The sequence below is a fragment of the Branchiostoma belcheri genome, unplaced genomic scaffold (genome assembly GCF_001625305.1).
Source record: "Branchiostoma belcheri isolate BF01 breed outbred unplaced genomic scaffold, Haploidv18h27 scaffold202, whole genome shotgun sequence".
Taxonomy (NCBI): Eukaryota; Metazoa; Chordata; class Leptocardii; order Amphioxiformes; family Branchiostomatidae; genus Branchiostoma; species Branchiostoma belcheri.
In genome coordinates this window covers 234,636-247,293 of record NW_017803514.1, presented here as the reverse complement: position 1 = coordinate 247,293, position 12,658 = coordinate 234,636, and the positions used below count along the sequence as shown (strand labels likewise).

Sequence of the window (12,658 nt, the reverse complement as noted above, 5' to 3'; positions counted from 1 at the left end):
ACATGGACTCATGCCCGTTAGAAAACCGATCCGGCAAATTTGGATCGCTATACTCACAGTGAAGTACAGATATAGCTTAGCCTCGTGCGCAGACTGTTCCTGCCTGGGTGCCAGACTGTTGCCAGGGGCGGTGTACAGGCTAGCTCCTCGGCTCCAGGGCTAGCCTGGGTGCCAGACTGTTGCCAGGGGCGGTATACAGGCTATCCGAGGTTCTAGATCAGAATCCGAGCTGGCGATCCTGTACAGCGACATGGACTCATGCCCGTTAGAAAACCGACGCGGCAAATTTGGATCGCGTTACTCACAGTTAAGTACAGATACAGCTTAACATCCTGCGCAGGTTGTTCTAGACTAATCTCCAAGCAGATCCTAGGGTGGCCAAAGACAGTATCAAATTTTGTGATGTAGTTTTTATTTTATGTCTAGTGGTGACGTGAATATAAGCATTTTGCTTGAGTGTGTCACCACTATGTATTGTATTTTTGCATGTTGAAATAAAACGAAAATTGGTCAGGCGGTATCCATTCGCCAGAGAGGGCCCATGCGCCAAGCAAGACTAGTTCTAGTTGCCCGAGTTTGTTTCTATGACTTCTGTGTACGCAGCGCTTCACTGGGAGAGCTCTAGTGGAGAAAGGATCGTATGGGATGGAATAGATGTATTGTCATTCATTCTTAGCTTTCTTCTTTTTCATTCTTTCTTTCTAGCCTGAATGGCATAATGACGTCTACCAACACAGATGAACTTTAGGAAAAATCGCTTCCAGAGTCTTTTACACCCAAATTTACAGGATGAACAGGAAAACTACATGTGAGGAGAAATTTGACGACTGTTCCTTCCTACACGATTCGGTGTAAAGTTTTATATCTGCAAACATCAGACAATTGACGGGAGCTGATTTTCCGTTAGAATCTCAGGACAGGACAATTCTACCGGCTATAGAATCTCCCCTGGTCGCGGCTACTGCAGATTCCAGGGATAATCTTTTCCAAACGGGTCCGCCAGGGTTGTCTTCTGTCTTTTTGTTAATGTTTCAAACCCTAGAACAGCCAAAATCTTTGCGTATTCGTTTAGTGTTGAAGTAGATAGATGTTTGGCAAGCAAAGTGATACAGTAGTAGGTAAAGTCTTGTTTTGTCATTAAAAAAAACACGAGGCCCTACAGAATGTCACAGCTTTTTACTGCACAATTCCGGAGATGATCTTTTGTCTTTTCCTAACGTTTAATACCCCAGAATAGCCACGATCGTTTCGTATTTCTTTAGTGTCAAAGTAGATGGATGTTCGGTAATAACTAGTGATACACTTAAACACTCCACAGTAGGGGAACAAGTCACTTGTTTCGTCAACAAAATCGCCTTTATGTCAATCTCAGGTCTACTGAGGAAGACCAGAGTGACTGGTCGAAAGCTCCAGGTGAGAGAACTTCTTTGTGTTTTTTACTTTAAACAAATCTCAAATAGTCTTTAATCTCCCAGAGCCACACGAAGGTTCGCAGACCGTTTGTACTGAAGTCGTGGACTTACCTCACAACTTTTCCGTTATTGTGAGAAGGTCCGAATCAATTTGCCTTACTTTTCCACCACAGTTCTAGTGGCGGACTCGTGCATAGATATAACTTAACATACATCATAAAAACATCTACAACATTATATCTTTCATATATGTATATCTATATACAGACGAAAGTTTTACATCAGGGCCCATCAACCTTCACTTAACCGCGACGGGGGCCAACATCGTCTACCTTTGACCCAATGTTGACGTCACACTTCAAAGAAGCCACGTGACAAGCCTTACTGGGTCAGTCTACAGAGGAAGACCAGAGTGACTGGCCGAAAGTTCTAGGTAAGAGAACTTTTTGTGTCGGATCTAAAGTTTTAACTTTAAATACAGAAGAAAGTTTGTAAATCGCGTTTTCAAATCTCCACCGGAAGTTGAATCACTTTCAGTGTTCGCTGGCCGGAAGTTGCGTCACTTTCAGTGTTCGCTGCATGGCCGGAAGTTACGTCACTCTCAGTGCTCGCTGGCCGGAAGTTGCGTCACTCTCAGTTATCGCTGACGTCAGCGTCGTCGTGGTCGCTAATGGCGTCGGCGTCGCTCGCGCCGTCCGAAGTGGCCGTCGGGCGGAGTCGGGGCCGCTCGGGTCCGTCCTCGGGTTTCTTCGGGTGTTCGGCGGCGGCGTCGGGATGTCGGGACTTCACGTGACGCTCCAGGTCGCGCCTGCGCACTAGCACCTGGGCAGAGGATGAATAACAGGATTTTTATTATTATCATTGGTAGAAAATAGTTAAAGGTGGTCTATGTCTTAAAGAGTATAAGAGTTATAAGAGTATAGTTTACAACACTCAACAGCAGTTCTCACCTTGCTACAGTGCTTGTTCAGGGTTGTAAAAGAGTTGTTGTAAGTCAGTTGTAAGACAGTTGTATAACAGTTGTAAGACAGTTGTATAACAGTTGTAAGACAGTTGTAAGGCAGTTGTAAGGCAGTTGTAACTAACCTTGCCACAGTGCGGACAGCGGTACGGCGTCTCGCCCTCCGCGTGCAGACGGATGTGCTTGTTGAGGTTACTCGGATCCCCGAAAGGCCGCAGACAGACCTTGCACTTGAGCGGCTTGTAGCCTGTGTGAGTCCGCAGATGGATCTTTAGGCCGTACTTGCGGGAGTACAGCTTCCCGCAATAGATGCACAGGTGGCCTTTACGCGTCTTGTTGGACGCCGTCTTCAGGGTGAGCTGGATGGAGGAGGACGTCGGGCTCTCGTCGATCAGGGCGCCGGCGGGCTTCCGCAGGGCGTCTTCGACGAGTGTCGGGTACCTGAGGGGGGTCGTTTTTGTTTACTACTTAGTAGTAAATTTATTAATAATAATAATAACCTTTATTGTACATCATTTAACCAGGGATACAGCATATCGGTTTTTTTCATATTCCAACATTTCATGACTAGACGTGGTGACGGCACACTCAAGTTACATCAACTTATTTTATGCCGCCACCAACACAAAGGACATATACAGGACATGACAATACTCATTTTCACTTGACTTAACTGAGGAAATTGTAAATTGCCTTTCCCAAGGGCACAAGATCGGTGGCATGTCGAGACTCGAACCCGGGACGTCTTGGTTAACAGTTTCAATGTGCCCAGGGAGGGCAAACACTATAATTGACAATTCATATCAAGAATATACAGATATAGTTCCCATGATTGTTATTAGGAATTTTCCGTGTTTTGTTGCCTTTTATATCGTATTTTTCGTTCCCAATATCTGCCCGACCGGGCCCTGTGCGGGTATTGTGACCTCAGCATTACATGTTGGAATAAAAAAAGAAGAAGAAATGGTCCAAACTAGGCAATACAATAAAATAGTACTGAGACAATACCTGAATGGGTTAACGGCGCGTATTGTATTGTTTTGCCCCTTGTGTTGGTGGCGGCATTAATATAAGTTGAAAAAACTTGAGTGTGTCCCCACCACGTCTTGTGATTATATGTTGAAATATATAAAAATGAAGAATAAAAAAATAGTACTGAGACAATACCTGAATGGGTACGGCGCGGCGTGGGTCGTGTTGAAGGCGTCCTTGCCGAGGAAGAAGGAGGGCAGAGCGGGGCGGTACGGAGAGATGGACGGGACGGGGGTGCTCAGCAGCCCGCCGGGGTACGCCGAGCCGCCCGGTGGCTTCAGCCCGCTCATGAAACGGTCCTTTTCCAGAAGTCCGTAGTAGTACTGTCGGGCTGAGTCGGCGCCGGGCTTGAGTAGCCAGTCCTGTGGGGTTTGTGCTAGTGACGGGCACAGGCAGCGCTCGAACAGCCCGTAGCGAGGGAAGGCGGCGTCGAAGTGGCTAGCGGAGCGCCCGCCGGCCGGCAGCGGGGCGAAGGCCTTCTCCCTGCCGAGGAGGAAGGCTGCGCCGTGCGGTGGCTGAGCGGGGAGGATCGGGGCGGGCTGGAGCAGGCCGTCGGGACGGCAGCCGGGGAACAGCGGGAACGGGTAGCCGGGGGTGGAGAACGGAGGGGCGACCGGCGTGATCACGGGCGGGGACGGCGGCGTGTGGGTGCGGGCCGGCCCGCTGGGGTCTCTCGGCGGGGATAGCGTCTGGGCCCGTACGGGGATGGCAGCCTCCTTCCGCGGTGTGTGGGCTTGGACCAGCCCGCTAGTGTCCTTCCGTAGCGGAGTGTGGGCTCGTTTCGGACCACTGCCGTCCTTTCCCGGCGTTTGGGCCCGTATCGGCCCGCTATGGGCTCGTATCGGATCGCTAGTGTCCTTGTGAGCCGTGTAAGCTCGTATCGGGTCGCTGCCGTCCCTCGGCGGCGTGTGAGCCCGCACATGCCCGCTATGGGCCCGTACCGGCCCGCTAGTGTCCTTCCGCGCCGTGTGGCCTCGTACCGGGTCGCTGGTCTCCGTCCTCGGGGATTTTCCCTCCTGCCTCCCGCCGGGGGAACTCCTGCGTCCCGGTACGCTGGTGTCGGGCTCGGGAGTTGACATGGCGTCGCCCTCAGGTGTGTATACGCACGGCAGGTATCTCCCACAGGTGTGTATACGCACGGCAGGTGTGGTCCTCAGGTGTGTATACGCACGGCAGGTGTAGCCAAGTGCGGTGTTGATTCAGTGCTCACTCCACGAGCGGTCACCTGCAAATTTCAACAGAGGCAACCGGTCAAAACAAACACGTCAGAAGGAGGGGAACGCACGGGCGTACCTGTACACCAGGTGTGGTATATATACCTGCACAGGTGTTGTTTTAACCCTAACGGTGGAACTCCTGTCGCCTGCCGCACTCAGGTACGTTTGTGTACCTACAGCCCAGCCGGGAAAACTTCCCCGTGCGTATCGCCGCCACTCTAAGTCCGTCTAACCCTGGCCCACAATCCCACCTGGAGCTGAGGAACTTAAGTCTTAACACACCTGAAGTAAAATACCCTGGGTGCCAAACTAATATCGGGCCGTTAGCCGTTTTCCATCGGCAACCAAGAGCCCTTCACCCACCTGTCTAAATTACCCTGGGTGCCAAACTAGTATCGGGCCGCTAGCCGTTTTCCTACGGTAACCAAGACCCCTTCGCCCGCCTATCTAACTTACCGCTACGGGGAGCTGATCCCGAGGGGAATTTGGCACCCAGGGTAGACGTAAAAAGTCCTTAAAACTCACACACCTTTCTATCTGCCCTCCTCCTATCTTTGTCAGGACGTACTTTTGTGCGAATCGTTTGTTTTTGCAGCAATGGAGCAGCTGATAGTGCAAAGAAGTCTGCACCACAATATCACCTTAACACACCTGAGGAAAAAGTCCTTAAATCTCGCACACCTTTCTTCTGTCCACCTCCTATCTTCATCAGGACGTACTTTTGTGAGAATCGTGTGTTTTTGCAGCGATGTACCAGCTGATAGCGCGAAACCCCGCCCGCCCGTGGGTTAATGTTCTTATAAGGACCAATCGCGCCAGGGGAGGTTAGAACAGCGATAATCCGACATCCATGATCGGCCCTTCAACCGGGAAGATAGAAAACCTCTCTCCAACCGCAACTGCGGAGGACTCATAGCCTCTACCAGGCTTCGGGAGGCGGCTGGATGGTAGGCAGCAATACATTAGCCTCTACCAGGCTTCGGGAGGCGGCTGGATGGTAGGCAGCAATACATTAGCCTCTACCAGGCTTCGGGAGGTGGCTGGACTGTAGGCAGTCACACCTTAGCCTCTTCCAGGCGTCGGAACGCGACTGGATAGAGTAGAATTCGGCCAAATAGAGAGATAACATGCCGGCGGAGTTGGTCCGCAAAAGAGTACAGTTTGCGGCAAACTGTACTCTTTTTCCGACCGCCTCCCGAAGCCTTGTAGAGGCTAAATGACCCAATCTAACGCGGTTATGTACAGGCCCGTACAGGTAAGCACAGGTAAAACCCAGGTCTCAGGTAAAACGGCCCAGGTATGACAGCCCAGGCCCCATGTAAGGCCAGGTAAAACTGCCCAGGTAAGCTCTGTACAGGTAAGCGGCCCCAGACGTGAGGCACCCCGGGGAGTGGTTCTAATCCCAGAGGTCACCTGAGCGATCTCATGTCTAAATAACGCGAACAAACAGCCGGGATGAGAGGTTTAACTTCAGAAACTCCGGCCGCACAAAGGTAAGCAACTGGTTCTCACATTCACTCGCTTCACTTTTTTTTCTTTAGAAAAAAGCACATAAAAACAGGTTTTGAATCAACTCCAAAATGCCCAGATTTTGGACCTAATACTAATAGGTCAAGAAACTCATTGTCTTCCTAGTTGTTACAGTAAATAAAACCGTTTTTCCATCTAACAATGGGTGAAAAAACAGTTTTATTATGTTTTTAAGAGTAGAAATTTGCCAAATAGAGAGATAACATGCCGGGGAAGTTGGTCCGCTAGAGAGTACAGTTTGCTGTACCCAGACCAACTCCCCCAGCAAGTTATCTGTCTATTTGGCCGATTCTTACTCTTTCTAGTCGCCTCAGACGCCTGATAGAGGCTACTAAACACCAGCCGGGGGCACCACGGGTCGTTCTAAAACATAACCGCACAGGAGAGGTGCTGCATTCTGCCCTCCCCGCCCGTCTGTGTGCCGCAGAGCTTAGCTATAATCTCACACGGAGAGAAAAAACAGCGCAAATTCCTGCAAGTTTAGGATTTCTGTCGGTAAGTCAGCAGAGACAAGAGCTTCCTCCCTTCCCGCCTGATCCGATTATAACTCAATTACGGCATTAACCACACTGCGTGCCGCGATCCGCCGGCTACTAAGGAGGGGGTTGGCAAAAGGCTAGCCTCTATCAGGCTTCGGGAGGCGACTGGAAAGAGTAAAACTCGGGCGAGTAAGAGAGATAACATGCCAGGGGTGTTTGTATGTTGGGAGAGAACATTCGGATGCGGCAAACTGTTCTCTCCCAGCAGACATGGCATGTTATCTCTCTATTTGGCCGATTTCTACTCTTTCCAGCCGCCTCCCGAGGCTACCAAAAAGCAGTTACTCAAGCAATTGGATATTATGATTTTGAAAACGGTCAGACGTTTCAGGTAGCATCCACTACCTCAGTGACTGACGAAACTGCTTTTTGGCGTATCTTATTACCTGGATGTCTAACCTTCACCGACGTATAAAAGGGTTTGGGTTTTGGCTTACTTTTGGCGTGTTTTCAGACTTTTTTATCGGGGTTTCTTTTTTGCACTGAAATTTTTCTTCCACTCAGTTGGGTTGGGTGAAAGAAAAATTCCAGTGTAAAAAAGAAACCCCGATACAGAAGCCTAAAAACACGCCAAAATAACCCCAAACCCAAACCTCTGCTTGGAGAGTATCATTGTTCTTTTATGTTTGTAATCTGCACTTAGCCCCCAGGCATAAATTTGCAATAAACTTCTATTTTAAAAGTATGATCCTCCGGCCATAGCCAGGTAAGACACCCGGGCCTGCTCACCCAACTCTCCCCGATAAAAAAAGAAGTCTGAAAAGACGCCAAAAATAATCCAAACCTCTGCTTGGAGAGTATAAAAGAGGCTCTTGGGAGAAAGAGAAATTCCAGTGCAAAAAAGAAACCCCGATAAAAACGCCTAAAAACACGCCAAAAAGAACCCCAAACCCAAACCTCTGCTTGGAGAGTATAAAGAGGCTTAAGTCGAAGCTATACCGGGGCTTGTTTACTCTCCAATAAAACGTAGTAGGCGGTTTGGGTTTGGGCTGATTTTTGCATTGGAATTTTTCTTTCGCCCAACCCAACTGAGTGGAAGGCAAATTTCAGTGCAAAAAAGAAAGCCCGATAGAAAAAGTCTGAAAACACGCCAAAAATAACCCCAAACCCAAACCTCTGCTTGGAGAGTATAAAGAGGCTTAAGTCCAAGCTATACCGAGGCTTGTTTACTCTCCTCTCCACCGACCGGTCCCGATTGTTCCCGGGACAACTCGGACAGTAATCCTCACCACACACGGACTCAACACCTCCGCAAACACACGTAAGCAGATCGGGACGGACCTGCACTTTTACACGGACCCATACACATTCCCACGTAAGCTCCAACGGTAGCCTCTACCAGGCACCGCGGAACATACACATTCCCACGTAAGCTCCAGCAGTAGCCTCTACCAGGCACCGCGGAACATACACATTCCCATGTAAGCTCCAATAGTAGCCTCTACCAGGCACCGCGGAACATACACATTCCCACGTAAGCTCCAGCAGTAGCCTCTACCAGGCACCGCGGAACATACACATTCCCATGTAAGCTCCAATAGTAGCCTCTACCAGGCACCACGGAACATACACATTCCCACGTAAGCTGCACAGAGCTTAAGGGGCTACAAGATGGTATAACAAACTCTCCATCGAGATATCAAAATCGGAAGTTCTGCTGGAGTACCATAACAAGCCGACAGATCTATAATAGCCGCTAAAATAAGCATTTTATAGCAGTCAGAACTAATCCCAAGCCCAAACCTCTGCTTGTAAAGTACTCTAGTCTCCGTAGCAGGCTTATAGAACTGGGGGTTTGGTGGTCTTCGGCTGTTTTCTGATTAGCCTCCGTAGCAGGCTTATAGAACTGGGGGTTTGGTGGTCTTCGGCTGTTTTCTGATTAGCCTCCGTAGCAGGCTTATAGAACTGGGGGTTTGGTGATCTTCGGCTGTTTTCTGATTAGCCCAGTTCTAAAAACGGGGGGAATTCAACCAGGCCGGCTATGTTGTCTATATGCAATCAGAAAATAGCCTGAAGACCCCCCCCAAACCCCCAGTTTTTAGCATGCTATGGAGGCTAGGAGTACCCATGCATACATGGTTCCCACCGCTTCGCCCCAGTTCTGCTGCCTAAGCAAGATGCCTGTTAGAGGCTATGGTGTGACTGTTAGAGGCTAGGTCCTCCTGCTGGTTTTCCCATCGCTTCGCCCCAGTTCTGCTGCCTAAGATGCCTGTTAGAGGCTATGGTGTGATCCACCCGCCTCCCGAAGCCTGTTAGAGGCTAGAGTTTTTCCCAACGTTTCGCCCCAGTTCTGCTGCCTAAGGTGCCTGGTAGAGGCTATGGTGTGACTGCCGAAGCCTGTTAGAGGCTAGAGTTTTTCCCAGCGCTCCGCCCCAGTTCTGCTACCTAACGTAAGATGCTTACACGGTAGATTTCACTACCTGCTTGAGGAGGGGCGAGTTCTAATTGAATTATCGACCAAATGACTTGTGCAGCTCCTCGCCTTTCTTCTCCTGGTTCTCAAGAACAGGATGCTGGGGTTGGTTCTAAGTGGATTAATAGTTAAGATGTTGAGGAGGCAACCTGTGGGGAAAGTTGGGGCGGCCGGACCACCTGTGAACCCGTAATGTGTGAACACGTGGCACCGACACAGAACAAACCCGCGTCCATTCACCCGAACACGTCCGCAAACTTTCCCGGCCCACTCTTGTCTTCCGTGCTGTTGATAATGTTGATAATTAAGTACGTGGCTGACATTTAACTGGAGGTGTTGAACAGAATGTCACAAGTTAAGCCTTTAGACAGACACAGGATAATCGTTCGCGGTAAAATGAGCATTACAGCTTTGCTTCATTTTTTTAACAGTTCCAACTTGCTTTCTGATCACGACATAACAGGTACACAACGAAATTGTTTTCAAAATCCACCCAATTGATTGAGTAACAGTTTTCTGGTGTATCTCGTTGATGTAGTGTAAAAAGGATATCTAATGCTGAGGTCACATTTCCAAACCGGGGCCCGACTGGACTGTTTCGATTAACGAAAATTGATATCAATAATATACGCGAATGATTCCCATTACTATTTCTATTTTTTCAACTTTTTGTGCTTTGTTGTCTTTTGTATCATACTTTTCGTTCCATGAGGCAGCCCGGCCGGGCCCCGGTTTGGAAATGTGACCTGAGCAAAAGTCCGGAGACAGAAGTGTAGGTTTTCCTGTTTCCGTAACGCCGACTGCGTGTTGGTGAGATCTTCCCGTAATCTTATAATGGCGTCAGAATCCTTTAAGGATCATGTTTTGTCTCGTCTTGCCATCCACCCGTGTGGCGGTATCATAGCCACAACACTACATAAACAAGGCTTTAATACACACATCTCACGGTCGTTAGGTATACACAAAAGAACGGGAAACAGTCATGCCTTCAAATATCAGAGTTATCAACCAAGAGATGAGATGTTCAAAAACTCGTATTTCCCCAGAACTATCGTAGACTGGAACTCGTTGCCACCAAGTACAGTTGAGGCATCATCACTAAAAAGCTAGCTGCTGCCGCGCCGCGTGCCTGCGAAGCTGGTGCGTTACGCTGAAGGGCGGTTATACCGGCTATACTGATACAGATACAGATTCGGTTGGTGGAACAAAGAATATGTAAGTTCGTTCAACCGAAGAAACGATTTGTGTGCAGAGAAGAGGCAGAGAAACTCAGCGAATCAGCACTCACGGGATGATTGGAAAGAAAAACAAACAAAAAACAAATAAAAAATACAAAGACTAGACAAATTAATATTGAAAAAAATGGGCAAGCAGAATCTTACCTTCGGCATGTATCCTTACAGCCAGTATATAACATGTATAAGCCGCCCTCCAGTCTAACACACCTTCCCTCGCGAACCCTGCTACTTGGCCCGTGGACCACCTGTGCACCCCTCCCTCCCCCGTTCCGGTGCTCTGAGCGCGCTTCCTTCGCTACTTTCCCGTGTTTGTGCCCGTTAATTCCTACCTGGCCCAAATCGGGCGGGGTTTGTGCGGCGTACCAGCTCGGATATTCCCGGTACCGGGGCTCCGGGCACGTTCAGCGGTCGCGCTGCATGGTAATGTCCGGCCGTACGGACCGTGTTGTCTCTGCGCCCCGTTGTTTCCCCGGACCCGAGCGTGCCTGAAGCCCGGCCCGGCGGCTTCCCCAACCGCCCCCCGACTGTAGCCGGCCCCGGACCGTGCAGGGACGGAAGAACGGCAAAACACAACAACTCTAGCCTCTACCAGGCTTCGGGAGGCGGCTGGGTGGTAGGCAGTCACACCACAGCCTCTACCAGGCATCGGGAGGCGGCTGGAATGAGTAGAAATCGGCCAAATAGAGAGATAACATGCCAGGCGAGTTGGTCCGCTGGAGAGTACCCGGGTGCGGCAAACTGTTCTCTCTAGCGGACCAACTCTCCTGGCATGTTATCTCTTTTTGGCCGATTTCTCTCTTTCCAGCCGCCTCCCGAAGCCTGGTACAGGCTGGCAGGGACGGAAGAAAGAGAAAACACAACAACCCGGTCAGGCTAAGCTGCAAACGCCAAATCCTGGCGGTTTTACGGGACGTCTTTCTTCGTGGGAGGGTGAGAAAGTGGGGTGGAATCTTATTAAGTAAAGACCCTTCCATGACACTTAAGGGTAGCTTTCTTAAACCTAGACTGACCAAACCCTGTGTTTCCAACGAAAGCAGCGTCACCTTTAATCTAAACTGACCAAAAGCTGTGCGTGCTTCCAACTACAGCAGTCCCTTTTTAAATCCAGGCAGATCAGAGAATAAACTAGGTTTTCAGATAAAGAAGTCCTTTTCTAAAACCCAGACTGACCAAAAACTGTCTTTCCAACGAAAGCAGCGTCTCCTTTCATCCAAACTGACCAAAAGCTGCGATTTCTACTTACGCAGTCCCTCCCTAAACACAGACAGACCAAACCACGTGTTTCCAACGAAAGCAGCCCCTTTTCTAAAACCCAAACTCACCAAAAACTATTTTCCAGCTAGAGAAGCAACTCCTTAACACACGAACTGAACAAACATGAAGTTTTCGGCGAGAAAAGCACTAATTCGCAACGACAAAAGAAGAAGACGAAAGAAAATATGACAGCCTTTTACAGAATCCTTGGATGTCTGAGTTCCCAAGGCCGAGGATATTTTGTTATGTCGGAAGGCGTTTGACAGTTGACTACTCCAAGGTCTTACAAAGTACAAACTAAACCAAAAACAAGCTAGTCTTGGTGGGCAAGGAAGAATTTTAATGATTTTTAGCTACAAGCTCGTAGCTTGTTTTTTTTACATTCTGATGACGATTAGACACATGCGGGTAGGAAAATGGGTAGTTTTTGTTTCCGACAGTAAAAGAAAAACAAACATTTTGTGAATCAAAACCATGAAAATGGCAAAGGACGTCCTAAAAACAACGTCAAAATCGTGAATTTTGGATCTTTAGGAAGAGAATTTATAAAATGTAATTTTTATCAGAATGACAACAAGGAATTTTAGTTGTTGTACCGTCTGTGTGTCTCAAGAAAAGGAGGAGACGTCTTCACCGAACACAACAGGCCTTTCACGACTTCTTGAAGGCGCGGGACGCTCTATTTCACCTGCATGGCTCTAAAACACCTGAGAAAAACATCGTAAACTCCACTTCCTGCCGGTAGGACGGTACAGGATAGTCCAAAACACTGACTAACTGTGTCTGTTTCACCGTTCGGCGGAACACAACAAATATTATTACATAGCTTTAAACAGTGTTCAGAGTTAGATCGTTTGTTAGTCGTTCGGTGTAATGTAGCCAGCTGCCGCCGCGCCGCGTGCCTACGAAGCTGGTGTGTTACGCCGAAGGGCGTTATACGAAGTTATACGACTCACGGGATGATTGGAAAGAAAAAACAAACAAAAAAACAAATAAAAAAATACAAAGACTAGACAAATTAATATTGAAAAAAAATGGGCAAAGCAGAATCTTACCTTCGGC

General features: G+C 48.8%; 1 protein-coding gene across 3 annotated transcripts in view; it reads right to left on the bottom strand.

The window, feature by feature from the left end:
* Positions 1 to 1,837: 1,837 nt before the first annotated feature.
* The window catches only part of LOC109469438 (PR domain zinc finger protein 13-like), a 13,928-nt gene continuing 3,107 nt past the window's right edge, over positions 1,838 to 12,658 (bottom strand). The window contains exons 1-4 of one of the 3 annotated variants that reach the window (XM_019767957.1): positions 5,274 to 5,332; positions 3,541 to 4,630; positions 2,499 to 2,814; positions 1,838 to 2,234 (exon numbers count right to left, since the gene is read on the bottom strand). In XM_019767957.1, the coding sequence (XP_019623516.1) occupies positions 2,046 to 2,234; positions 2,499 to 2,814; positions 3,541 to 4,484 (1,449 nt within the window). In that variant the 5' untranslated portion in view covers positions 4,485 to 4,630; positions 5,274 to 5,332 and the 3' untranslated portion in view covers positions 1,838 to 2,045. Of the gene's footprint in view, positions 2,235 to 2,498; positions 2,815 to 3,540; positions 4,741 to 5,273; positions 5,333 to 12,658 lie in introns of those variants that run through there. The other 2 variants (XM_019767954.1, XM_019767956.1) reach the window with 2 other exon arrangements.